Source organism: Gossypium raimondii, chromosome 9 (assembly GCF_025698545.1).
Source record: "Gossypium raimondii isolate GPD5lz chromosome 9, ASM2569854v1, whole genome shotgun sequence".
In the NCBI taxonomy this organism is placed as follows: domain Eukaryota; kingdom Viridiplantae; phylum Streptophyta; class Magnoliopsida; order Malvales; family Malvaceae; genus Gossypium; species Gossypium raimondii.
This window is the reverse complement of record NC_068573.1, coordinates 47,936,563-47,963,909: the sequence shown is the minus strand read 5'-3', so window position 1 is coordinate 47,963,909 and position 27,347 is coordinate 47,936,563. Positions and strand designations below refer to the sequence as shown.

General features: G+C 33.6%; 5 protein-coding genes across 7 annotated transcripts; 1 reads left to right on the top strand and 4 right to left on the bottom strand.

The window, feature by feature from the left end:
* Positions 1–1,404, top strand: LOC105800578 (auxin-induced protein 22D). Its single transcript, XM_012631785.2, has 4 exons — positions 1–314; positions 395–600; positions 717–816; positions 916–1,404. The coding sequence occupies exons 1-4, from the start codon at positions 145–147 to the stop codon at positions 992–994; spliced, it is 555 nt and encodes a 184-aa protein (XP_012487239.1). The 5' UTR covers positions 1–144; the 3' UTR covers positions 995–1,404.
* A 4,914-nt stretch (positions 1,405–6,318) lies between these two features.
* LOC105800577 (alpha-mannosidase I MNS4) lies at positions 6,319–13,586 on the bottom strand. Of its 2 annotated transcripts, XM_012631783.2 has the most exons (18): positions 13,328–13,586; positions 12,795–12,914; positions 12,603–12,695; positions 12,121–12,207; positions 11,942–12,032; positions 11,780–11,835; positions 11,444–11,516; positions 10,474–10,583; positions 9,873–9,923; positions 9,689–9,777; positions 9,442–9,523; positions 9,217–9,330; positions 8,771–8,850; positions 8,205–8,340; positions 7,953–8,023; positions 7,598–7,844; positions 6,941–7,207; positions 6,319–6,783 (listed from the first exon to the last, which is right to left on the bottom strand). In XM_012631783.2, the coding sequence occupies exons 1-17, from the start codon at positions 13,439–13,441 to the stop codon at positions 6,974–6,976; spliced, it is 1,848 nt and encodes a 615-aa protein (XP_012487237.1). In that variant the 5' UTR covers positions 13,442–13,586; the 3' UTR covers positions 6,319–6,783; positions 6,941–6,973. The 2 variants fall into 2 exon arrangements, with proteins under 2 accessions (XP_012487237.1, XP_012487235.1); XM_012631781.2 differs by having other exon boundaries at positions 6,319–7,207.
* A 345-nt stretch (positions 13,587–13,931) lies between these two features.
* Positions 13,932–15,692, bottom strand: LOC128032781 (uncharacterized mitochondrial protein AtMg00310-like). Its single transcript, XM_052621488.1, has 2 exons — positions 15,256–15,692; positions 13,932–15,067 (listed from the first exon to the last, which is right to left on the bottom strand). Exons 1-2 carry the CDS (start codon positions 15,615–15,617, stop codon positions 14,845–14,847), a joined length of 585 nt encoding a protein of 194 aa, XP_052477448.1. The 5' UTR covers positions 15,618–15,692; the 3' UTR covers positions 13,932–14,844.
* Positions 15,693–16,325: 633 nt separating this feature from the next.
* On the bottom strand, positions 16,326–22,335 carry LOC105800574 (putative ion channel POLLUX-like 2). Of its 2 annotated transcripts, XM_012631776.2 has the most exons (24): positions 22,070–22,326; positions 21,319–21,431; positions 21,052–21,155; positions 20,621–20,913; positions 20,475–20,546; positions 20,208–20,283; positions 19,992–20,090; positions 19,727–19,881; positions 19,544–19,648; positions 19,331–19,417; positions 19,080–19,164; positions 18,863–19,010; positions 18,658–18,734; positions 18,510–18,590; positions 18,184–18,378; positions 17,974–18,087; positions 17,787–17,879; positions 17,558–17,684; positions 17,412–17,488; positions 17,233–17,280; positions 17,077–17,146; positions 16,924–16,997; positions 16,700–16,810; positions 16,326–16,624 (listed from the first exon to the last, which is right to left on the bottom strand). In XM_012631776.2, exons 1-24 carry the CDS (start codon positions 22,153–22,155, stop codon positions 16,523–16,525), a joined length of 2,592 nt encoding a protein of 863 aa, XP_012487230.1. In that variant the 5' UTR covers positions 22,156–22,326; the 3' UTR covers positions 16,326–16,522. The 2 variants fall into 2 exon arrangements, with proteins under 2 accessions (XP_012487230.1, XP_052477037.1); XM_052621077.1 differs by having other exon boundaries at positions 16,326–16,810; positions 22,070–22,335.
* Positions 22,336–22,663: 328 nt separating this feature from the next.
* LOC105800575 (serine/threonine receptor-like kinase NFP) lies at positions 22,664–25,813 on the bottom strand. Its single transcript, XM_012631780.2, has 2 exons — positions 24,582–25,813; positions 22,664–23,601 (listed from the first exon to the last, which is right to left on the bottom strand). The coding sequence occupies exons 1-2, from the start codon at positions 25,683–25,685 to the stop codon at positions 22,867–22,869; spliced, it is 1,839 nt and encodes a 612-aa protein (XP_012487234.1). The 5' UTR covers positions 25,686–25,813; the 3' UTR covers positions 22,664–22,866.
* Positions 25,814–27,347: the final 1,534 nt, after the last annotated feature.

Genomic DNA, 27,347 nt, shown 5'->3' with positions numbered 1-27,347 from the left:
AAGAATAACAAGGCTTTCCCCCCATCACTTCTTCTTTCATAAACCCTATAAAATTACCTGCCTTTGCATTCCCATCCCACCACACCAAAAGAAAAGAAAACACACACACACAAAAAAGAACACTTGGGTTTTGCTTTACACATAATGGAGAACAGTGTAGCATATGAGAAGGCAACTGAACTAAGATTAGGGTTGCCAGGCATAGATGAACCGGCAGTACTTTCCAGTGTTAAAAACAACAAGCGGCCATTGCATGATGAAAAAAGTGGAGAAAATGGCAAATCTGCTCAAAATGAAACAGCCCCTCCTTCCAAGTAAGTCATCATATATATATGTATATATATGTATGTATATACAACAATTTTTATTTACTAATGGATTATGTAACTTGCAGGGCACAAATTGTGGGGTGGCCACCGGTTCAGTCCTACAGAAAGAACAATTTTCAACAGGCAAAGAAAAGTGAAAGTGAGTGTGGTGGGATATATGTAAAAGTAAGCATGGATGGAGCACCATATTTGAGAAAGATTGATTTGAAAGTTTACAAAGGGTACCCAGAGTTGTTACAGGTTTTAGAGAACATGTTCAAGTTCACCATAGGTATGTATATATGTTGTTATATGATATGATGACATACATGATGTGACTTACTGGTGAATTGTTTATGATGATGATGAATTTAGGGTGAAAATGACCTCTCTTTTTTTTCCTTTCAGGTGAGTACTCAGAAAGAGAAGGGTACAAAGGATCAGATTATGAACCTACTTATGAAGACAAAGATGGTGATTGGATGCTTGTTGGTGATGTTCCCTGGGAGTAAGTCTTATTTATCCTCTACATACATACATACATACATGCATGATTATATATAATATATGATATGAAACTTACAGGATTATATTATTTTATTTGCAGAATGTTCATCACATCATGCAAGAGATTAAGGATCATGAAAGGATCAGAAGCAAGGGGATTAAGTTGTAGTGGTGTATGAGGAAAAAAAATTCTATCTTATTATCATCATCACCATCATCAACAAAGACATATGAGAGAAAGATTAAGACAAAACACAAGATCTAATATTTTTGTCTCTCAGGGAGAGAAAATTAAAGATCTTTTTCAGCTTGGGTTCTCGAGAGATATTCAACCGACTGGGAAAATTTACAAGCAAAACAGATCGACCAAACACACACACACACACACACACACACATATATATATAAGATCTGTTTTTTTAGGGTCAACTTTTGTGAAAGATGACAGAAAAAAAGGAAGCATATGGGGGCTAATTAATCCAAGTTTTGGTTGTTATTTTAGTATTAATGCAAAGAAAACAAATGTTGTATTTGTATATCAGTTTTGTGTTGTATGATTAAAATTTTTCTGTTTGATATTGTTCATCAACCTGGAAATTTCAAGTGTTTTATTTAATGTTGCCATTATTTCTTCATTTGTGTTCATTTGCAGAGGTTAACAAATGGATTATTAAAAGTTTTAATTCACACCGTAATAAATTACAATAAAAAGACGTAAATTTTAATGCAAAATAATTTTAAAATTTTAAAATTAAATGAATTATGTGATTTATATATCATCTATGATATATGTATTTGTCCCATAATTCAAGCATAAGACTAGGGATTGTTATAAATTAAATCTTTTCACATGTGCACCATAAATTTAGTCTACACCTCACCTTAATTTGCAAGACTAGGAACTAATTAAAGAAACTCAGATTTTACCATGCTGAAATTTTAATTTGATATAATTTGGTCCTTTATTTATACAATGTTCTTAATAGGTTTAAATTGATAATAATGTTAATTTTTTTAAAAACATTCTTTGGAATTTGGTTAAAATGTAAATTTATTATTAATTAAACATGATTAATTACATTTTCACATGACCTTAAGTTGGCGATTAAGTAACAAAAAAAGAAAATTTCATGTTGCCACTTCAACAAAAATTAATGGCAGGGGCGAAGTCAGAAAATATTTTTAGGGGGCGAATAAAATTTTAATTTTTAATAGTCTATATATTTATAATTTTTAAAGGCTTAAATCAAATTTTTATAATTTTAGGGGGACCAAAGTACAATTTTTCCTTTACTAATTTAAAATTTTAAAAAAAATAGCCTAAATAACAATTTTTCATTTTAGGGGGGCCGGGGCCCCTGCTAGCCTCCCTAAATTCGCCTTTGACTAATGGTGTGCCTATTAAGACCATTATAAAAGCAAAGGGATCAAATTATCTCAAAATCAAAATAGAGGGACCGAATATCAGCTTTCAATATAATAGAAGGATTAAAACCATAATTGAACATTTTCTTTTCTTTATAATCAAGGCAGATTGTTGAGTGCAAGTAAAGAAACAAAAAAAAAAAAAAAAAGAGAGTACATTTCAGATCTATTTCTTTTCCTTTCATTGAAATTTTCTATGAATATACACGAGTGTAAAAACATGCCATTCAAAGCCTTCAAAAGGAATCTTTAGAACAACATTAATTGATTCAACCCACTTGAATTTGATGTTTGAATAATCCTTGCCCTTACTAAGATTCTAAACAATATGAAATGCCAAGGATGAAATTCTTACACACCCATAATTTCAATTAATGTTGGGAGCAGTCACAACCGTCGATGGAAGTTTTTGTTTTTTAATACAATTTTATTATAGGTTTTTATAACATATTTTTTCTACACTAACTAAAATTACTTATAGTTACTTTCAACCGAGAATAATGCGCTAAAATATACTCAAACTCATAATTTCTTACACGAATAATAATACTAAGACTCGATCTAAAAATAATAATGTTAATAACATAGTCAGAATTTATTGTTGCTTGTCAGTTTGATAATAAGATAGGCATTGAATTTAATGATAAAAAGAAGTGAACATTAAAGTATGTAAAAATCTGTCTTATATAGATACATAATATTATAAAATTTACCGCCGATAAAAATGATGATCCGGTGGGATTAATCAACATAATCCAGAAAGAAAGAATAATCAATTTACATGTACATAAATTCAATTTACTTTCTGATATATATTTTTAAAAGTTAATACTACCTTACATCTCAAATTATAATTTTATTTTAAATTGATTTTCAAACTTTAAAATATTTTAATTCCATTTTAAATTATTGAAGTTATATTAATAAGATCTTTTATTACTAAAATCGTTAATATAACCGTTAAATGAGATATCAAATCTTACGTGGTATAGCTCAAAATGAAAATTTTAAAGAAAATGAACAATTGTAAAAAATGGATTGCATGAAAATATCAGATTTAAGGTTTTCAAGCTTTTGCAAAATTTTTATTGTTCACTCCTCTTTTTCGATTTTACTTTTAAAAGTTATGCAACAATGTTTTACTTTTTCTTTAAAATTTTTATTTTAAATTATACCACATAAGATTCAACGTGCTATTTAATGGTTAAATTAACGGTTTTAATGATAGAAGGACCGATTAATATAACATCTATAATTTAGGAATGTAACTAGAACATTTTAAAATTTAAGAATCAATTTAGAATGAAGGTCATAATTTGAGGATGCCTAATGCAATTAACCTTTTTAAGATTCTAAAATTAATAAAAAGAAGATTGATTATAATTTATACATGCATTATATAGTAAGTATTGTATAAAATCAAAACAAAATATTTATAACTATAATCACAATAAACACACGATATAATAGAAAAAAAACCATGTCTAAAATGACAAATAATTAGACAACAATTTTGTTGGTGTAACTAAAATTATTACAATTAAGTTTGTCCTTTTCTCAAGAAGAGCTTTCTTTGATATGGATACCTATATATATATATATATATATATATATGCCAGCAGGAAAATGGTTAGTGAGATAATTTTATAATTAAACTACTAATAACTTTTATTAAGAAAATCTTATCGAGCAATGAGAAAATTTTTGGGAATTTGTAAACATTGTTTTGTCCCAAACAATGTTTTTTTTTTTTTGTTGTTAAAAAGGGTTACTTTGCATTGTTTGGAGCCCCATGCCATTAAAGCAAAAACCTTTTGGCTATAAAATTTACTGATATAATAAAGTTGATAATAATTTTTTACAATTTCAATCTCATGGGCATTGTTTTATTAGTAAAACAGTAATAAAGGGTTAAAAAGGTGTTTAGGGAAAAACATGATCTGACAAGATTAAAGGATTAGACAGTAGTGATCCTAAGTTTATTTAGGTGTCGGCATTATGTTTTAAAAGCAAATCTGTCTTAACTGTTCATTCTTTTTTGTTTAATAATTTAATAAAATAAAGAATCGCAGCTATTGCTAATTAATCATATGATATTATATACCTAAACTGAAAAGACAAATCGCATAACATGTTTCACACTTGTTCATATCATTATGTTTGTTTGTTACTAAAACACAATGGTTGTTAAGTGTTAGCTAAAATCCAGCTTGATGAGTTGCGTGTGGAAGGATAATATACGAGGGTTTGATATTCACGTATCTTTCAAAATTTTGTCCCAATGGTTTTGTAAATTTGAATCATTAATCATTAGGATTGAAGAGTAAGCGTTAATATTATGGATTAATATATTTTAGTTAATTTTAAGTAAAAATAGCATTTGGTGTGGTTATTACGGGTAAAAATAATATGAAGGACTTTATACTAAGTGTTAAATTGTATTTTGTTTTCTCTGCTCAAAAAATGGGTAAATTAGTCTATGTACATTAGATTAAAGAGTAAATTGGTCCTTTCTATTAAAATTTTATCCATTTCTACTGTAAAAAATTAGCATTGCTAACAGAATAACCAAAGAGTGACACATGGCATGCCACATTTACCTCATGTTGACATACTGGAACCTGTTTTTAATAGTAGAAATTAGTGAAAATTTCAACAAAATGACAAATTTACTCTTTAATCTAATGTATAATTAATACTTTCCCATTTTCTGAGTAGAGGAAACAAAATATAATCTGACACCTAGTATAAAGGCCTCCATGGTACTTTTATCCGTTATTGCGCTTAAATTGTTTTTATGCTTTTTAAATTTAAAATAAGAAACCATAAGAATAAGAGGAATTCCTGTGAAAAAAAGATTAATGATTCATATAAATCACTTAATGGGAAAGTATGTGTCTGAATAGTCCAAAGTCTTGATAGTTAACTCTCAATCTTCTAGGTGAAAAGCAACATTAGTGAACTTCTGTTCGAATTAAGGTTTAAAACCAAACTTCTTAGGATGACAAATGTGACGATTTAGGTGAGATCTACTGTAAACCTATTTTTTTATTCACTCAAGGGATCTGGGTGATTGATGGAGACCACCACAACACTTTTCTTCTCGAGAATCCGTACTTCTCTTATCAGTGTGGGCTCATGTTTGGAAATGTAACTTCAACTCGCTAAAATAATTTATGATAGAATCCCAAAATTTGACACATAGGTCAAGGTTGTTCACCCATGCCCATGTTGTGGGTTCACCCGTACTCCTGTTAGTGATAAGTGAGTAGTACCAAAATTTTAAATGATTTCATTTTTAAAAAAGGAGACCTATGGATACCTTAAAAAGACATCTGTGATTTGTATTACAACATGACCTGCAAGCTAGGTCAAGTTTTGTTTTGCAATCATGCACACTTCAAAATAGCAAACTTAGTTACTCGTGAGTGCCCTCAAGATTATGATCTCAGAACATGGTACAGCATATTGACTCAGATCATAAGCCATAATATTATCTCAATTCATATATAATTCATCTGGCCTACACCTGTTGGTCTCTATTATTCAATCTCCTGATTAAGAGAGAGCAATCGATTTAATCAATCAATTCGGTTATTTTTTTAGCCAACTTTAATATGAAAAATATCAATCCAACCAATTTCGGTTAAAAAACCAAACCAACTTTGATTCAATCGATTTTTCGATTAACCAACCTTGGATTATTAAATCGGATTTATATGATTATATATCTATTATATATTATGAGATACAAATATATTTAAAGATAATATAAAATACCTTAGTTTTTTGGTCAATTCAATTTTGAAATTCAAAAACTGATAACCATAACCAATCGAATTGACCAATTAAACCAACCAACCAACCCCAAACAACTAAACTGAAACTAAAAAAACCAAATGAGTCAGTTTTTTTGGTTAAAACAAAAAATTATTCTCCCCTACACCTAATAACATTATTTGCAGTGGAAGAACTTGAAACTGATTTAAAGCTTCACATATTTTTCACAATCGAAAAGAAATCACAGCCTAAGGGAACTCTAAAATACCAATCAATTTCGAACAAAAAGAACCAAACATAAAAAGGGTAATTGAATATCAAAATCCATCAATCAAACTTATTGTTTTTCACTACAACTCAAATCAAATGGGGTGAAAGGCGATGGTTTCCGAGACCCTTATGACAGTCCCCATATCAATGGAACCTCAACTAAAATCGATCGTCCCCCTCCAGCAGGCAACTTCCAAACTATTGTCTTCCGGCAATCAGGGATGATAATGGCCTCACCCACTGTAATCAACCTTAGTCTTAACTTAAATAAAATGTACAAAAGTCCTGTTAAATTTTGGTAAGTTTACAAATGCTTGCCCCTGTAAGTATACAAGTGGCTACTTCTGACGTTACGTCCATGATCAACATAACAGCACTGACATCTTACGACCCGCTTCATCTTGCAGTTCACAAGTCTAGCCTCAAATATATACTCATTGTATCAACAGTTGTTGCCAGATTGTTCAACCCGTTGATTATAATAGTATGTGTGCTGTCAAAAGTGGAGAAGATCAACCATTGTAATCAGATCAAATGTCAGAGCAGCCAATGTTTTCTTCAGTCACTATCAATGATCTTTCAGGGAAAATAGCACAAAGGAAAGAGCTGAGATCTGGTTTTCGTCATATATGGTTTAGGGCACAAACTACCTCTGGTTAGTTATACACGCCCGAGAAGCTTTTTCACGATTGAGATGGATCACTCTCCGGTTCCCTCTCGGTTGATTCTTTAACATTGTTATCGTTGCCGTCACCAGATAGTGATTGATTAGAGATTTGGTCAGAAACGACAACTATAGCTTGGCTCTTAACCACGATATTTTTTTTTTTGGCAGAATTATCTTCATGAGGTGTATCAACTGAAGCAAGATACGAAATGCCATACTTCTGCGCATGAGTTAGTCCCGGACAAAGGCCCTGTGACATAAAGAACGCAATCTCTAAAAAACCGAAAAAACATTATTTACCCCCCCCCTGCGGGAATAGTTATTGAAAACAAAAGGCCTCAATCGTCCATAGCTGTGCCTTGTTTATTCCACAATTTAGACATAAGAAATGCATGTAACTACAACTAGTAATGACCAAATTCCTACCAAAGACAGCTGAATAACATTTTTGTTTTGTGGTAACCTGAAAACGAAAATCCTTGTGTAGGCACCGAGGGAACAAACATTAATCAATCTTTTACCAGCAAATCATCTTCTAATATGACCATCAACACGGTGGAAATGAACAGAATACAAAGTAGAGGGAATATAACTCATTAAGCTACACCTAAATTTTATTCAGAAAATACTTAACACTAACCTTAATCAGCCCAGATACGGGAGATGCCTTGAAAGAAGAAGAATCCAAGGGAAATCTCGTGCGAACCCAACCCTCGGAAACTCTACTACCATTGGTTTCTTGAGAATCAGCAGACTTGTCTGATGCATTAGGCTCTTCTTTTAAGCTGTCGCGGTTACAATAAGCCCCAAAATATGAACAATGCTCTTGTAATAGAGATATTTGAGGAGTTGCCGGCAATAAATGGCCCTCAGTGCTAAATATGTACCTATAAATGGGATTTTGCCCCCAAAAAGATGTAGCATATTTCATTTATATATATTTTCTTCTTGTAAAAAGAACAAAGAAAAAAGAAACTACGCAAAAAAAATCTCACTTGTATGGTCCATTTTCAACAAGGTTGTCCGGACCCACAGCCAAATCGAAAAGGAGCCACAAATATTTCACCTGACCAGGTTGAAAGGTTACAAACAAGAATATACCGGAATGGAAAAGAAAATGTGATGACAAAAACAAAAACTATATGGGGAGGGGGCAGCTGGCAGATAGTTCAAATTAGAGTCAAGTTCAAGTCAATCAAAATCCTAAAATTGTATTTAGGGGATAATACATGGAATTTTTCACTTACTGTTTCCGCCAGGAAAAAGCTTTCCATGTGATCCTCCCTCTTGTGAAACTCGACATCTGATATATGACAATAACCGCATGGACACCTTGCCCCATATTGCAAGCTAGCAACTATGTCTCGTCCGGCATCCAGATATCTACGGTGGAAAATGTTCGTTCGTGAAAAAATAGCACAGCAGAAGGGGTCAGTTTTATTTTTCTTGCATTTCTTTTCTGTGTAGCATCTTTAATCACTGTAGTGAAAAGCTATGATAATAAGCATAAGTTATATTCCTTTCACGCTTTCCCTTTCTCTATGTAGTAAGTTTCAGCAATTTCTGTCTTTTAATAAAATTTATGTTCAGGTATGGGTGTTCAATATGACATGAATTGCTTCGACAAATGAGTTTTCTTTGATAAATGATAAATCATTAAATTAATATATGAAACGTGATATCTCTACCATTTAGAATTACTCCAGCAAAAGAAAGAAGGAGATAAAGTTAAGACATTGCAATATTACCACCCGAAAATAACTGTCTGAAAAGATGTTCAAAAGTAAAGTAAATAAATATCAATCAGATTGACCTGGGATTTCTGGTAGCTTTGTAGAGCCAATACGTGCTTTCTATTAACTCTGGACGCAAAGGATAACTCTTTTGCCCATGCTGCCAAGAAAACATGGTACTATTTAGAAGATTGATACATCGGCCAAATACAAGCTTTTTATTAACTCGAACAAAAGGGATAACTCTATTGTTTATGCTGTCAAAGGAACGTGATATAAAAGTGAGACCATTTTTTTCCAAAAAGAAAAAGAGAATTTATCAGGCAATTGAACTTCCACAGGTGCTATGTCTAATAATATCATAATTGAGAAAATTTATTTGAACTTCCACAGGTGCTATGTCTAATAATATCATAATTGAGAAAATTTATTAGGCAATAAAACTCCTTTGGTAACAAGGCATATTTAGTGTTATTTAGGTACACATGAAATAAGTAAAATTCTAATTTGAATATGATTCAGATACCTGAACACTAAGTGTAGCAAGATTAAAACCCTCCGGAGTGAAACCATACCGTTTCCAGACACTGAAGAAGGCAGTATGTGTTCGAATAGCAGGATCAATATCTCCTGCTAAAACCTTCCAAAAATGGTAAACCTCTGATTATCAAATATTCAATTACATCTTATTGGCCCTCAAAAGTATGTATCTTATGGTTTCAATCAGACAATGATATTCAGAAATAATAACCTGAAGCCCGGGCCAAAATGCCTGTAAACTGTTAAATAGTGGCCAGACAATAGCAGCAGAATCCATATTGACCTCTACATACCTAAGAAAGAAAATTAAAATTAAACAAATAGAAAGAGAGAAAGAGAGAGAGAGAGAGATGATAAAGTCCAACTAGATGACGCACAGAAAATGCCAAACGACAAAAGTATAATAAAATAAGGGAAAAAGAAAAACTAATTAAGTGCAGCACAACAAAAGTTTTTACCAGGGATCATTGTAAAGATAGTGCATAGCAGCACTGTATGCTTCTTGGAATATGAACAAATACTCTTCATCCCCAAACAATAAATATGCCTGAAAATATATCAAGAAAAGGGGAAAAAAAAATTTAACTACTTACATATTGTAGTCAGAAACGAGGTAGAATAATTTTAAGTCATGTGACAGACCTTCAGAAGATACTCGTAGAAGGAGTCAATGCTTGTCCCTATTCCAGCATCCTGCAAAGCAGCATAGAATTAATTTGAGCTGGCCAGTGTAGATTGGCTATATTTGTTTCATTCGCATGGTAAATGAATGCTACAGAAGGGCTAACTTCCAGTAGGAGGTCAATCAATTAATGAATAGAACTGAAATTGAGTTTCTAGTTTAGTGCATATTCTTAATTATATGTTTCTGTTTTGTTTTTGTTTTTTTTTTTCCATTCAATGTCTGCATATCAGTAAGGCAATTTGCAAGGCACATGCATCCAGTGAAAATATGAACTCCCAGATTATCTGTTTGAAAGTATAAAAGGAAAAAAAAGGGTTTCACAATAGAATTTCAAAAGAATCACATCAAAGGGAAGTTCAAGACAGATCATCTTTCCTATAGAAAAGACTAACTTCAACATTTAAGAGAGAGAGAGAGAGAGAATCACTTGGTAGAAGCAATGAAGATTTAATCCTTTTCAGCAACTAAATAATATGAAGAACACCCTATCATAACCATTAAAAAACCAGAAAGTTACAAGGCCCTTGACCATGCAGTCATCGTAAAACAGCAAGTTACCTTCTGTGTCCATTCACCAGTAAACACATTGATGTGAGCACCAACTAAATTAAGCTTTGAACGGCGAGCCCATAGGCCCCGAACAGCATTTTTGGTAACTTGCTCAAAAACTGCATCCATTTTAAGAAAGAATCATATTTCAGCAATGAAAACAAAAGTTAACACTTAACAGTCCTCACAACTGATAAAAGTAACTAAAAATCTCATCACTGGTCTACTGATAGCAGTTTCCTAAGTCTAGCTAACAGGTTTTGATTTACACATTTCCTAGTCAATCCGGAAGCCCTGTGGACCTTATCTCCTTTACAGGTTAAATTTGAAAGTAAACATTACTTGTGCAAGGTGTAAAACAATGGCACCCTGACCTCCTTACATCTATTCTCACAGCAAGAGGAAATGATATTTTGGATCCTGGACTATTAGCATTAAAGTTCTCAATAAGTTGGCTTTGCAAGTCAGGATAGACCAAAGGTTCCATCAAAAGTAGCAAGGCTGCAAAAAAGGTAAAATTTTCCTGTTGCTAAAGCTTTGACAAGGAAAGGGGAAACTGGTCTAATTTCATGATAGTTATAGCTAGCTAGCAACAGAAACTGTATTGAAATCCACATTACATGATTAGTGTAATTTCTAGAATCCAATAATGTGGGCAGCAAATTACCATTTATGAGAACAGAAAGAATTGTTGAAATAACCGTGCAAGTAGAAGAATAATTTAATAAACCGAAATGCTTGCAAGGGAACTTGCAACCCAAAAGAAATATTCAGCCAAAGCCTGATATGATGTAAAACCATGAAAGATGCTAGAACTCTTACTACCTGGAATTACAATGTATAGCCTTAGAAAACCCAGGGTCATCAAGACTACAAGGAACAGGCATGTAGGAGAGCCAAAACTTACTACTATACTTTCTGTGGCACACAAACTTCTAGAGAATGCAAAAACATCAAATATAAGAGCAGTAAGACTTACTAGGATCATTTGTCAAACGGCTTAGCACTCCAAATTCAAGGGTCAAAGTCCCACCACCAGCTGTAGATGTTATCTGAACAGGCCAAAATTGGAAGTTCAAAATTACCTATATAGATACTATATACATGAAAACTGCACACATACAGGACTCATAAGTAACTGGCCTCTACTATAGATTAACATGTGAATGAAAAAATTACATACATCAGCACTGATAGCATTGTACAGTGTGGGACAAGGGGAATTAGCGCAAGCTATGTTCAGGGTCACACAAGCACAAGCAGTTTAGAAAACTAACTAATAAAATCATAACTTGGGAGATAATAGAGGCATTACCTTGCTTTCATGTTCATCAACTCCATACTTTAGATTAACAGAACCAAATGGGATTCCTGCAATATGACATAGCTGGAAATAGTCATAATAAGATACTAAATCTATCACCAGCCAACGTTCATGTTACTGCATCTTTAATGGATAAAGATCCCGGACCGATACCTGTAGGAGTGTCAAATGCAGGTAATAACCTCCTAGCCAGATCTTCAGCTAAGTCAAGTAGTTCATTGTCATATGAAGGAATTCTCATGCCCTGAAATTGAAATGACCTTGATATTTATTCAACGAGAATGAAATATGATTAGAAAAGATTGATGGAGGTGGACAAAAATCGATATTACCGTAGCATAGTCACTTGCAATAAGATGAGCGGAAAGTAAACCTCCAAGGACCCTGATGGTGGTCTCAAAAATAGAAACTGTTTTATTCTACAGAATAAAAGTAAACTCCAAAGTTTAGATTGATAGCAATATTCCCAGGTACCAAAAGCATTATATATAGCCAATAGAACTAATTATTAATTGAGTGAAGGGTAACAGTTACTTGAAAACTGGAAACCACCAACAATAATTTATTATCATAGTGGAGTGCAAACAAACTATCATGTATTGTTGCATTTAACCCACAGGACTAGGATAACTTTTAGCACTATACAGAAGATCAAGCTTCTATTATACCAGTCTTAAAAGTTATCAAGGAGCTCTTCAAACCAGAGTTTGAGCGTCTAAACCAAGGACATAAAGTTTCACTAAGGTTTCTTTATTAAAAAGAAACCCAGTGGGATAAGCACAAAAGATTTTATGCAAAAATGTACTTCACTCACTATATCAAACCGAAGATTTTTACCAATCCATTCAACAGAGGCTGTAAAGCGTTCTCGATCTCCAAGTAAAGCCAATGTGTCTAAAGAATCAATCTGCAACAACAGCATACCAGCAACATCACAAAAACAGTTCAATACACAATCTCAGTCTCACACATAGGAAAAAACATATATAAAAGATGAAGATTATACCAGTGTCAAGGCATAACCACCAAGCGTATCTTCTCCTTCACACGTTAGCGGTCTCAACTCGTCAAGTGGAAATGCATGCTCCATATATCCATCAAAAGCATGATAGAACATTTCACGTACCTACAGCTCCCAAAAATGCAACAAAACAAATGTCATCAAACGAATGGTTAATACATTCCAATCCACTCCTCCCATTAGATATATTGATAAATTGTAGCTTAAATGTTAAACTTTTGACTTCCACTTTTCATTAAACATCCTACAAGAATCAAGTATTTACATACTATGTGAACTAATAATACATCTGCTTCCCATCCTTTTTCATGCTTTTGCCAAAATGGGTTTCCAAAACTAGCCTTATATACTCAATTATCAATCCACAAAACAAATCAAAACACTGTAAAAATCCCAAAGTGCAAGATCAGCAAAGCCAACGAGAGTAAAGTTAAAGAAGCCTAATGATATATCTATCTAAAATAGCAGAAACCCTGAATTTAAAAGATAAATTTAAGAGGAAAAAATCCCCTTTTTACCTCATCTCTTAGCTGCTTGGTTTCCTCGGGAGTGACGCCATTTGCGACTGCTTTGTGTAAAGGAAACAACAAAAGACACCATAGAAACGTAGGGACCAAATTCAAATCTTTCATCCTTTTATTAGATTTTCGATCTCTCTTTCTTTGTTAAGATCTCGGATATTAAACCGGATTTTTTTCAGCCTCTTTTTTCTTTAATCTGAAACGCTTATGAACTATCCGTCTGGGCTCTTTTGGTTGGCCGCCTGGCCGGGTTTTTAAGTTCTGAAAGGAAGAAAATTACTAAAAGGAAAATACTAAAACAATTATACATATTTTAGAATTGGTTAAAATGTACAACATGCTCTTGTACTCTTTCTACATTTGAAATTTAGTCCTTTTATTTATATCTTTAAGAATTTTAAAATTTATAATCAATTTGAATTTAACAAAAAAATTGAATGATGCTAACAACCAAGCTTGCATTTTTGAATTCAAAAAGTAATGAGGCTATTTCCTTGATATAAAAATAAATTAATTAAATTTCAATTTGACAAAAATAGAAAAATTGAAGCATGTTCTAACTTTTAAAATTTATTGTTTTTAATTCAAATGGACGTCACATCATGCTAATATAGCTTAAAAAAACTCACATGGTGCGTTTTGGTAGGCTTTTTAATACATTTTAAAATATATTTAATATGTGACAATCTTAAACCTAGGCTTCTAGTATGAACTGTCTTAGTCAGACTATCAGCAATTAAGTTTTCCTCTCTGGGAATATACTGAATTTTTCACTGCTCCATCTTCCTCAAGATAAGATGAATTTTCCTAACTAAGCAGAATTAGAATTCCCTGAAGAATCTTTCAAGATTACATTAATAGCTTCAATATTATCAGTTTGGATTAGGATTTTCTCGAAATGCCAATCCAGAATAAGGTTCAACCCATTTAGTATTCCCCAAATCTCTGCCTCCAAAGCGGTGTAATTGCCCAAATATTTGGCGAACCTAATGATCCACTCACCATTATGGTCTCTCACACAGCCACCATCTGCAGCGAAGCCTTCATCAAACCTCACCGAACCATTTGTGCTCAAACTCACCCAGCTATTAGGTAAAGGCCAATTACTTTACGAGATGAAATCCTTGAAATAGAGAAATATTGTCTCGCCCAACTGTATGAGATTTTAATAATCTCGTCAATAGTCCATGTAATACCTTGGAAAATGAACAGGTTCCGATTCTTTCAGATACGCCACACGATAATCCCAAAGAGACGTGGCCAATCGATTCCACCCCAAGAAGAAAAATGGCTCTGAAAATTGTTCCTCATCCAGTCGAGAAGAGATTCAGAATAAAAACCAGAAAGATCTTCATGTGGAATAAGCTTGTCCCAAATGCCTATGGCAGCATTACAATATATGAGTATATGCAAAACATCTTCATAATCATGTCCACAAAGGCCACAAGCACTGCTACTACCAAAGCCGCGTCTTACTCTCTTAGATTTGTTAAGAGACATTGTTTTAGAGCCAACTAGATGAAAAAAACGAATTCGATGAGGGCCGTGAAACTTCCATGGTATTTCCCAGGCCGCACTTTTAAGTTGAAAATGCCTTCACGAACCTTCTCATAAGCGCTTTTGAGAGAGAAAGAGCCAGTCGAGGTAGCTCCCCAAATAATTCGATCAGGACTTGACGAAGGATGAGGTGGTGGTACACCTATTATTTTGTTGATAATTTCCTCAGGAACCCAAGGCCTGAAAAGATCCAACTTCCAAGAGCTATCACTTGCAACCATACTATTAAGAGAACAATCTAGAAAATGGTTAGCAGAATAAGGGATAAACTTAAATAAGGGACCACAATTGGGAATCCAGAGGTCTTGCTAGCACTTGATGCTATTTCTGTTTCCGACTATTAAGTTCTTACGAATGAGGGGTCATACCTTAGAAATGGATCTCCATAAAAAGGAACACCAACTCCTTGACAAGTCATTAGTAAACCACTAGGGACTCTATATTTTGACCGAAGCACCTGAATCCAAAGGGCATTAGTATTAGAAATGATGTTAAAACCAACCTTCATCAAGAAAGAGATATTGTGGTCTTTCAATTGTCTGAGACCAAGACCACCGTGAGACTTTGGTTGGCACACCGAATCCCAACTAACCAAGGCCGTCTTTGAGCTGCCATTATGAACTCCCCAGACAAATTTCCGAACTATGCGCTCGATCTCATCACAGACACCTTTGGGAACTATCATTGTCAGCATGAAATAACTTGAAATCGAGAGAAGAATAACTATCATTCTAGCTAAAGAATGTTTATATATATATACAATTTCCTATCAATCACACACAAAACTTTTATTAAAAAAAGTTAATTACACCAGATATCCCTAAACTATTGTTTTTATTTTAAATTAATCCTTAAACTTTAAAACACTCTAATTACATATTTAAACTATTGAGGTTATATCAACAGCAAGAAGATCATTCTATTGCTAAAATCATTATTTTAACCGTTAAATTAGACATCATATTTCATGTGGCATACTTTAAAATGAAAATTTTAATAATGGAAGGAATTGATTGATATAACATCAATAGTTTAAAATGGAAATTAAAATGTTTAAAATTTTAGGGACTATTTTAAAATAAGGATCATAATTTAAGAATATATGATATAATTAACTCCAAAAATATATAAAAACCTGTTTTTCGTAAATACTGTTTTGTTAAATTGATCTGCCAGATCAAGGGATTCCCTAATTAATTAATGTACTATATCAAACCGAACAACTTGTCAATTTTTCATTCAATCGGACAATCCAATTCAATATTTTGATAACTATCAAAATTCAACTTAAATGACCGATTTTTATTAATTTATCGCGTATAAATTAGTGAGCTGCTGCTATAAATTGCGAAGTTAACCATTTAATGGTAGTTCTTGGACTCATCCAAGAGATTTTCTTTTCATTTTTTTTTTTGATAAAGGGAAATAGTAACATGACTTTTCTCAGGAAAAAGAAGAAATTTATTGATTTTCCTACAAAATTTACAACATTTTCCCATGACAGAAAACATATTTTCATGGGACAGCCTTATCTATGAAACAGTTTCCAAAGTCGACGCCCTTGGAACCGTAAGAATTTATTGAGAGAAAAAAAAAGTGCAAAGTGGAACGAAAATGGCTGGAGTTACTTGCATTTTAGACGACAATAGGTTGCTCACCTTCTAGCTCGGAAATGACGATTAGTAAATCCGACATTCCTAGGGAGAGAGGTTCTGTCTTTGGAGTCGGGTTAATAACCTGAGGTGGAACAAAGAAAACACATTTAGGCATCGAAGAAAACGTGTTTATAATCGAGCAAAAAGTGTAACGTACCTTATGATTGTCTTTCACATATCCGATTGCAACTTCTTGACGCCAGCATGCTCTCTCGGTTAGCTCAGAGAACGAAGGGTTCTCACCTTCTTTCATGTAAAGGCCAATATCCTGCATAGAAACATAGGTAAGTAACAACATACTACTTCTTTTATTTTTTCTGAGCTTTTTCATATATTTGAAAGATTATATTCCCCAACGAATGTCAGAATATGTGTCTTTACCTTCACATATATTTCATCACCTTCAGCATTCAAAATGTCTTTCCAGACCTCATTTAGTTCACTATGCTTGGCCACTGTTATGCAAAACATAAGAGTTATGTTTTAAAGATTAAACATCGAAACAATATGAATAAAGTCATATAAGTTTGAGACCTTGAGCTGTTACGAGACTCATCACTTCCTCCGCGGCAATATAAGTCAGGGATGGCTTGATTCTCGTAATCTGCAGGGTTTGATCTAAATATTACAAAAATTGGAAAATTTGAAGATAATAAAATGAGAAATTTTCAAACTCGCTACAAAAATTACTTGTTTGCCTAATTTCGAGTCGACTATCTCTGCAACCAGATTTTGCACCTGCAGAACGATCAACAACAGTTCTCAGACTAGTTAAATCTCAAAGATTAGCATTTTTTTTTATTGGCTAACACTCGAATATTATCATTCAAGACCATGGTGTTATCAAGATTTTATTGAACCGAACTTACTGTCACTCCAAGTTTATTGCAGATATTCTCCGCGAGAAGAAGTGAGTATGCAGATTGCTTGTCTGCTCTAGATGGATCTGAAAAGCAAATAGTTAGCCGAAGGATAAGTTTTACCAAAAGAAACATCGTCTACTAATTATCATTACCTCCAAGAAGCCATTCTCTATCGGAAATCACAACAATGGAAAAAGGAATACGATTCGGTTTCACGACATTATTTTGTACGTTCATTATAGTTTCCTCTAATGTATCATAGTTCATGGAGTTTCCGATCTGCAACGTGTGAAGACAAAATAACAATATTAGAACGAAACCTTAAAAAGGCTTATCAATGCAGTCATTCCACACCACACGAGCAACTAAATAAGAAAGTACCTTATGGATAACCTGAACATTTTTTAGTTTTGCTTGACCTGAGACGGAGCTTGCTCTCTTCCTTTCTTCTAATGGAACATCAGACAATATTTCCTGTAATACAGAAGTTTTCCATCAAGTGATACAATCTGACGCTTACAGTTGAAAATCGAGACTATAAGAATCCCAAAAGAAAATAAAAGCATACCAATACGCTTCCAGGGCCGAGATAATTATCATATTCTTCAATCATTTGAATAACACCCGGGCGCCATCCAAGGATAAGTATGCATTCCGTGGGTCCGATAGTCTGGTCTGATGCCTACTTTTTCGGACCAAAAGAATATATAAGTACGATTTCAAGAATGTTCAATAGATGTTGTCACTTACAGCACTTATCTCTTTGTAAAGCATATACCTTTGATCCAAATATTTTGGGACGCTTTACGATTTTAGTAAACTGTTCCTTTCTTAATTCGAAATCATGATCTGGAGTATCAACGATTGTTTTGAAAACTTCCATGCCTCGGAGTCTTTTGGTTTCTTCTTTTCCATCATCCTCCAATGCCTGTTGTTGTTTCCATGTCTTATGAATAGGTGCAATTAGCAATACCTACATTTAGATACATGGACATAAAAATCTATAATAATTTCTTTGAGATTACATCATTTAGGCTATACGATATTCGAAACATGGAGGAATATGCATGTAAAAGTTTGAAAAGTCATATTGTCGAGACATACTTTGTCAGTTTGCTGAAGAATTTCATCATCCTTGGGATGGAAGTATATCTGACCGTCCCGATAAAGACCACAAACAACTGCCTGAAAACAAACCAACATAAGAAAACCGTGACTGATGAATGCTAAGGTTAAGCGAAAAACTTATTACCTCTTGAAATCCCCGTCTTATTTTTCTATAAGTCAATCCTGTTAGACTAGGAAAACGGCAAAGATTGAATACATTCTCTGCAATAACACAATACAAATTAGTTTCGGAGCAGAAAAGTATTAACATAATGATATGGACAAGAATCTAAAATCGAAAAAAAAATTGGAACACAAAAGAAATGGATTATTTTCGATGAGATATGTACTTTTATAATTAAGCAAGTGCCTATAGATCTTTATGAGCCCTTTTTGCCGAGAACATTGAACAAATAATTTAGAAGCGACATTTTCTACTGGCTCTACTTTCAGTCCACAGATCGACTTTAAGAGCTCACATGTAGTGGAATTTGAAACCTGCATCATAAAAAACAAAGGGTCAAAAATTAAACTCGACATTTCTCATGGTTATACAGATGAACATACCTCGACAATTGTTGGGACATTTTCAATCTTGGGAATAGGTTGAAGTGCTAGTACAGAGAGAAATGCATCAGAATCAATTCCATACCTAATCAGTTAACAAACTGCTGTCAATAAACATCCCTTGAACAGAACTGTCCGTATTACAATAAATAAAGCGAACATAATATTATTACATAAAACTTCAACTAAACTTTGCGGCATGGTTGCTTGCAGACCAACACTCGAGAATTAAAACATGATAAAGGCCTTACTGGTCTCCTCTTGTAGGCAATATGACAATGGCACGTGCCCTATTAGCTGCCGCTCTTTGAAATGATTTTGTCAAACTAAGGCTACAACTGCACAAGCACAAACCAATGTTTAAGAAACAGAAACTTATTGACACAAATGATTCAATTGCAATGAATCAAATACGTTTTAAGAAGTTTATATATTCGGAGGAAAGGAGGGCATTGCTTTTATACCTCTTTGTGAGGACATCGATATGGTTAAGATCCTTGGCAATGCTGTCAGCTAGTTTGTCCATTTGCTTTCTCGGAAGATCCGACATAAGAAGAATTCTCTGCCTCCTATGAAAATATAATGCACGTAGAAACCAATAATTATGCATGAAAAAAGGGGAAAAATCGTGGCAGCATAATGTTTACCTGGCTGTAGCAGTCCCTAAACGCACAGCGAGTTCATGAGATCTATTTAGTTGCTTTAGAATGAAAGACAGACGTCCATTTAACCCACAAATGACGATATGATCAGCCTCCAAAACTTGCATTTGCGCTCCTTCCCTGAGTTTTTGCATGTTTCTCTGTCACACAAAAACGAAATTCCAAAGGGGTAGCTTACATAAATAACACGAGCTATTAGGGGGGGAAAAGGAAAAAGAGGTAAAATGAGCTCTTGTCCGAAGGTACTTACTCTGAACTGTTCTGTCATTGTGCTTAACAATCGAGAATAAAACAAGATGCCCCATATAGCAAGAACAAAGCCAACAACACGTTCGATACGTGTTCTTTGCTGCAGTTCAAGACATGAATATGTTTTTCAGACTCAAAAATTTTTGAATTTGTTTTGGTAATCATGCAATCATATTTTGAAGCAACCGAATGATTAGATTCATAACACACCACGCACTTTTAAATGGGTAGATGATGAACACAGGCATGCCCACGCCTCCCAGACACAGTCTTCTAAAGAATGTGTATTACCCCTGTGTTGTTCAATGCATAGCTACCATATTAGCATAAGGAAAGTAGCATTAGAACTCTTTGTCCACTATGAATTAGTGATTTTCCGGAAAATAACATAGAATTATCGTATTTGAAGATGAAAACTAAAACCAAACAATGATAATCATATACAAATTAATATTTAGGTAAATAAAGATTGATTATAAATTACCTAAACTTGAAGAGCAAGAAACCACCGACAACTATAAAAGAGACGCATACTACAAGGAGAACCACAAGAATCCTACAAAAAATTGTAACAAATGAATCTCTTAGCTCTGATACATAAAACCCAGGCAAAAGGTAACTTTCACTTACGTCGCAACATTTTTCTCAAGTTGAATGTTGAATAAATAGAGTAACCGTGACATGTTCCATCGAAGATCCTTAATTGTAGGCAAGGACACATCCAAGTTAAGAGGTCTTGGTTTATTCACGGAACTAGATAGGCAGGCAAAAGGTAAGCTTGTAGCCGTTGATGTCTGATGTAGATGCCGAAATATGTCATGAACGATCTTTATTAATGAGTTGATAAAATCTAGTTGCAACAATCTCAGTAAGAAAAATGATGACAAAGTTCCAGACACAAGTATAGTTTGGTTATCCTGTACCTGCAACAATGACAATCAAGACACTTAAGGCATAATGGACCCCAGCTTATCCCCCATCAACCTTACGGCTCTACTGTCCAAGAAAAGGAAAAGAATTACCATGTTGAGTCTTTTGAAATTAAAGACTTAAAGACTCACCAGAGAATTGTTGTGCTGGCCCATCCTAAAGAATTCGACATTTGAATTATCCAAAACACACTCTGAGTTGTTTGTTGTGCTTTGAATAGTAACTTGTCGTTTTCCTGAAGGAGGAAAGCTATCATAGTTCTTTTGAGAAAGCATGGATTTCAAGACCAATGGCACTTGCATGGTTAATATCAATCGATAATTATTAACTACTGATTCATAGGATTGAACATAAGTATTTGATTTGACAAACTATTAATGCTAACAACTAGGGCTCACCTCGGTTGTATATAAAGTTTTGCACATTGTTAGATGAAGAACTGTTCCACCAAAAGTTGCTTCTTGATTTCTGGAAAAGTATCATATTTTTTGAACCTCTTATTCCTTGTGTTCTACAACAAAATTTAAGAAACTTCAAATGCATAATAGCTTAAAATACACCCCATCTATACGTAAATGAAAAAGAAACGGCAATCCTTCATAGCACATCCCTCTATATGAAACCACAAACCAAATAAGATGTAAAAAAAAAAGGAAAATGAAAAGGTAATTGCATCAACATCGATCTCATTTAGCGGTCATTTTTGCTTTGAGAAGATGCAATAGAGGGACCAGTGCACTTGAGCCTAAAATACATTCAGATCAACTCAAAATCCCAATATTTTAAGCTATCCTATTTGATTTATAAACGGTAAAAATGAAGAAATGACATGATCAAGAACACCCCCGTCTCTATCTAGTTGATCACTATATCTCTGACTGTAACCATGATAGTGCATACAATGCAAAGCTTTGGGACTTATTAGTTTCGTCCAAGGCAGATCAAAACACAGAAAGGACACCCCAAGAACCATATCTTTACCACAATAAATAATCAATTCAGAGAATTTTGAATCCATCAACAACAACAAAAAAAAGAAATTGGATAAAAATGAGTAATTTAAAATAATATGATCACCAATGTACATTACTCCTAGGATTCCAATCATACCCAGATGCTTAAATTCAACAACTCATGTTCAAAATTTACCTGGCTGAACATGAGGTTTGAGTCGGCCTGGAAATTCTAGAGGGCAATAGCCATAGCTGAGGGCTCTGCAACTGACAAAACACCATTTTCCCCCTTTCCTTTATTGGTGATATATTAAAAGAAAAGTGAAAAAAACAAAACTTTTGATGTGGGTTTGAAGAAATAGACAAAAATGTGATTACAAGGAAATGATTTAGAGTATAGGGAAAAGTGTGAACTACATGGGTTTGGATTTTTTTTTGTATGGAAAAGGTTAAGACAAAGTAGAAATGAAGTGAAGGGAGATGGGCCAAAAGGGAAAATCCTCTAAACATGGGACCATAGGCGATAGGCCATTGCTGTCATTTTCCTTTGGGGGAGAAAGTTACTGTGGCATTGGTATCTAAACAACACTTGTCCGCTTCATTTCTGCACTGTGCTCTATTCCATCTCGTTAACCTCCTTTTTTCTCTCTCGGCTTTGTTATGCAGTCACGTTTGACACAGTATTTTAGATTAAAAGTTGCATTTCACACGGAAAAATATGATGATTTTTGTGGTTGAAATTAGTTTTTGGGATAAAATAAACCTTGCACTCCCTTTATTTACTTTCAGATTGTAAAAAATAACCTCAAGCACTTCAAAATTTTATATATATAAGTACAACTTTATAGGCCAATAATAGGAAGGGGCCAACAATCATACAAGCTGAACAGCCATCTCTAGTATATGCTACAAGTATCACTAGTCACTACAATGAGTGTCGGATATGGGTAATATCGCTGACATGGGATCCTTGACTCAAGCATGAGCGATACTTTACCTTGCTACAACCGGAGGAGCGGATAAAGAATCTTCGGATTCATCGAATACCAAATCATCACTCTTAGACAATGCATAAACAATATCCACCATGCTAGGCCTTTTAGTGGGATCTTTATTCAGACAAGAAATGGCAACAGCCATAACATTCATCACACCTTCCATTGATAAACTCTGTTCTAGTAAACATCCATCCATGAATTCCCTCACTTGCCTCTCTTTCCTCTCCTCATTCCCATCCAAAACACCTTCAACACTTGCCCAAAGAAGCCTCACTTCTTCATCAATGGCTTCCTTGCCTGATACAAGCTCGAGCAAAACCACCCCGAAGGAGAAAACATCCATTTTCGTCGACACCACCCCATCAGCAAGATATTCTGGAGCAATGTAACCTTGGGTGCCGACAATATGCACCGTTATTGCATTGCAGCCGGATTTCGCTAACCCGAAGTTGGCTATTTTGGCCCTCATGTTGGCATCTAAAAGAATATTGCTGGTTTTGATGTCTTTATGTACCACTCTTGGCCTTGTATGTTCATGGATGTATTGCAAACCATGGGCAACATCAACTGCAATCCTTAACCTTGTTCTCCAGCTCAGTTTTTCGTTGTCGTTTTCGTGAAGCCAAAAGGAAAGCGATCCGTTTTCAATGAACTCGTAAACCAGGTAGCAGCTTGTGTCTTCAGGATCAATGCAGAACCCTTCCAACTTCACCAGATTTCCATGGTTTACCTTCATATGACAGATTCAGAATCAGGGTTTTAGTTGTCTTTTTTTTTGCCATTCACAAAATCTTTAAAGCTTAAATTCAATGACCAGAGTAATCCAATAGCAATGGAAGTGTAAGGATAATGATATCTGGACTTGCTGGATGATATCACTCTTGAAGATGATTGCCGAAATCAATTGGACTAAACTATAAATTTGAGATTTATTTATTATATTGGTGATTAAAATACAATCCAAAACTAAATAAATGGACCCAAGGTGAGTTCACCTTTGGTGCCATCATTTTCAATTTATCAAAATTCAAGTCAGATCAAGAACCCTATGGCCATCCTAAGCAAGTATAAACAATAGAAAATTCCTTAATTGGGGATATTAAAAATAATTTAATTTTTTTAATTAACCTAATCAATGGACAGGTCATTTAACCTAATCATTATTTTATTGGTAATATAAAATTCAAACATTTGCTATCATCATTTGTTAATTAAGTCCTTCCACTCATGTCCTCATCTGCTAAAGAATGTTTTCAATCTTCCCATCCAACAATTTCATTATTACCAGTTATTTCTATTTCAATATAATTCTTTTCACATGGATCCTTGGAAAAATATTAACACGTTAGTCCTAAAATTCAAGAAAGCCAGTAAAATTACTATAAAACTCCTAAGTCGAATTACATTTTGTTCTCTTTATTAAAATAAAATGATAAATTAATCGTTGTATATATGTTAAATTAAAAAGTAAATTAGTCATTCATCCTTTTTATTGTTAAAAACTAGCCTTTAAATTTTTTATAGAATGATCAATTTATATTTTAACCAAACATATAAAGATCAATTTACTTATATTTTAAGTAAAGGGACAAAATGTAAACCACTCTTAATTTAAGAACCTTAGTGGTACTTTTACCCTAGCATCAAATTTTCACGGTAAACAAACAGAAAATTATTCCAATAAATTAAAGGGACAAAAAAAAGGTTTACCTTTTGTAAGATCTTAAGCTCCTCAGAAGCATTCCATTTCATCTTCTTTATAGCATAATTATCTCCATCAATGGAACCTTTATAAACAGATCCTTGAATCAAACAACTGTCACTGAAATCATCGGTGGCTTCTCTAAGTTCTTCAATTTTGAAGACCCTATATTTATCCAAGCAACCTGATACATCCGCCATTAAATTAGCTTCAATCCCCTTAACCCCCATCCCAGGCCTGTTCATCTTCAACCTATGATTCTCTTCATCTCTTTCCTTTCCTCTTCTCCCAGATAAAACCTCTCTATAAACCAACACAACAAACAACAAAATCATCAAAATCCCACAAATTCCTAACCCAATCGAAAGTCCAATAATGACACCTGTCCTCTCAGTTTTCCCAGAAGCAACAGGAGCTGGTTCAGGCTGAGACAAAACAGGTAACCTACTGACAGGGATGAATATGGTATCATATGGCTGGATACTATCGTTATTAGCACCAGTTATAGCTTGTGTTTGAATCCCAAACCTCGAAGCTATCACAGACAAGTTATCCAACGGTTGATATACATAAGAAACAAGGTACTTCACTCCATTTCGAATCTGGGTTTCATTAGGACACTTACAGAAAATTGGGAACACAATTCTTTGACCGATTTCAATTTGGGTAGGAACAGCATCAGGATTGAAAACTTCCACAGATTGATAAGTAGTAAGGTTTTGAAAATTCAAAGTCGATACCCGATAAAAAGTATCACCTCTTATGAATGTATAAGTAAGATTAGCAGCTGAAAGACTACCTATGGTATCATTTATGGAGTTACAAGCACATGAAATCGGAACAAAGAGGAACTGATCAGGGATAAGAGGAGCCGATGGAGAAGAAATATTACTTGGTTCAGATATCATTAAACGACTGATATTGAAAAGATCACCAATGGAAGCTAAGTCAAGGTAATTAGGTGCAGTAGCTCGGAAAAAAACATAGGTTTGGCATGGATAAGTGGTCTGGTTGAGATTGCAAGTGTAGCCTGTGGTGCTTGGTTGGGAATTGGCATGGAAGACAAAGAACAAGAGACAAAACACAAAGACATAGCTGAGTTTGGTTCTCATTTTCTTTTTTTCTTTTTCTTTTTTTTTTGCTTTGTTTTAGCTATGAATTAGAGCTGGTTGGTTTGGTTTAATAACTGGGGAAAAGTGGAAAAATGGGAGCTTGGATGATTGCTTTTGTTGACAATTAAGAAGTCCATGGAGATAAACTATTACTTTTCAAAGGGGTTTGTATCTCTACCACATGGCCCTGTAAGAACAATGGAAGTAAAAAATAATATGACTGCCATAGATATTTTGTTTTAGTCTCTCTATTTTTATTTATTTCACTATTATTATGAGAATATAAAGATAATTTATTATTTTATTAATGTATGATATATATATCAAGGTACATTTTTTCATTTATTTTTATCTAATATGTTTTTATTAAATATGGATTTAAATATTTTTAATATCCTGTGCAATCCCATACATTTTATGTAATATTTACTAATTAAAATATATTATAAAATTTTGTATCTATAACTTTATATTTAAGATAAACTTAAAATATAATTAATTTTAATAAATATTTAAATATTAAAAGAGTATAAAATATTAAATGAATCTAAAAATGACCTATAATGAAATTATTACTAAATATTTAAAATAAAATATGATTGTGATTCCGTAAAATATTAAATGAGTACGTATGTTAATAAAATATTTGTTACTAAATTAATAAAATATGGCTGTTATAAAATTGCCCTAACTAAACATGATTATGTTTAAAAAGTTTAAATTTATTCTTAAAAAATTAAATTTGAAATGTAATGAAACGTAAATGATTAGGTTTTAATTTTAATTTTTAAAATTATAATCATTTTGTATCAACTTGAAATTTAACTTTTTAAGTATTTAGTTTTTTATTAATAAATCATTTAGGACAGTATTCAAGTAAATAAATTTAAAATATATAAAATAAATATTCAAGATAAAAAGTGATCAAAACATGATAAATTACTTTATATATGCTCCAAAATCCATTATCCCTTCTCATTGATCTGTCAATTTTCTTTGCAATCAAACACTAGTTTCATTCTTCTTCTAAAATTTTTCAAGCATGCCAGTTATTCAATGGATTGCCCGAAGCAAATAACCTGGAAATCAACAGGAAGAATGCCACCACATAAGCAAATGGTCACCAAAGTCGTGAGGAAATTGGCTCCCGCCATCACATAATAAGTATAAAAGCCTTCCCGTTTCAGGTTGAGAATGGTGGCCAACAAATCATTTGAAATCATCAAAAATTTATGGCAAAAAAACAAAGGTAATATGTAATATCCCTAACCCTTATCCTTCAGCGGAATAGTGTTACAGAGTATTACTAAACTTTATGGATTAAATACTAACGTTTCATAATATTTAATATACACATCAGGAACCAATTATAAAACACACATATTAACCCTTATATAGGCCCTCGAGGCCTAATATACACCTTAGAAGTGAATCGGGACTAAACTGGATACTTAGAGAATTTTTCTCAAAATCTCAAAAAAATTTCTTAAGACCAGGGGACACACGCCCATGTGGCCGGCCGTGTGGGCATTCGATGTGAGGCACACGGCCGTGTTCCAGCTCGTGTCCATACCCGTGTAACTCTCTGACTTGGGTCACACGGCCATCCACACGTCCGTGTGATAGGTCGTGTGAAAAGTGCAGGGGTCACACAGGTCACAC

Bases quoted from the DNA above. Each gene is read 5' to 3' on its own strand.
- LOC105800574 (XM_052621077.1), bottom strand. From the start codon at position 22,155: ATGGTGTTTTGTCAGTTGCAGAGCCCTCAGCTATGGCTATTGCCCTCT. The intron at 19,011-19,079 runs GTATGTTCATCT...TTTATGATGCAG, and splicing joins ATGTCCCAACAATTGTCGAG to GTTTCAAATTCCACTACATG. The intron at 18,735-18,862 runs GTACATATCTCA...GTGTTATTGCAG, and splicing joins GCACTTGCTTAATTATAAAA to AGAATGTATTCAATCTTTGC.
- LOC105800575 (XM_012631780.2), bottom strand. From the start codon at position 25,685: ATGAGAACCAAACTCAGCTATGTCTTTGTGTTTTGTCTCTTGTTCTTT. The intron at 23,602-24,581 runs GTAAACCTTTTT...TGTCATATGAAG, and splicing joins AGCTTAAGATCTTACAAAAG to GTAAACCATGGAAATCTGGT.
- LOC128032781 (XM_052621488.1), bottom strand. From the start codon at position 15,617: ATGATAGTTATTCTTCTCTCGATTTCAAGTTATTTCATGCTGACAATG. The intron at 15,068-15,255 runs GTATGACCCCTC...GGATCTTTTCAG, and splicing joins TATGGAGATCCATTTCTAAG to GCCTTGGGTTCCTGAGGAAA.
- LOC105800577 (XM_012631781.2), bottom strand. From the start codon at position 13,441: ATGAAAGATTTGAATTTGGTCCCTACGTTTCTATGGTGTCTTTTGTTG. The intron at 10,584-11,443 runs GTAAGTCTTACT...AAATGGATGCAG, and splicing joins CCGTTTGACAAATGATCCTA to TTTTTGAGCAAGTTACCAAA. The intron at 8,341-8,770 runs GTCAATCTGATT...TTTCCACCGTAG, and splicing joins AAAGCTACCAGAAATCCCAG to ATATCTGGATGCCGGACGAG.
- LOC105800578 (XM_012631785.2), top strand. From the start codon at position 145: ATGGAGAACAGTGTAGCATATGAGAAGGCAACTGAACTAAGATTAGGG. The intron at 315-394 runs GTAAGTCATCAT...TGTAACTTGCAG, and splicing joins GAAACAGCCCCTCCTTCCAA to GGCACAAATTGTGGGGTGGC. The intron at 817-915 runs GTAAGTCTTATT...TTTTATTTGCAG, and splicing joins GTTGGTGATGTTCCCTGGGA to AATGTTCATCACATCATGCA.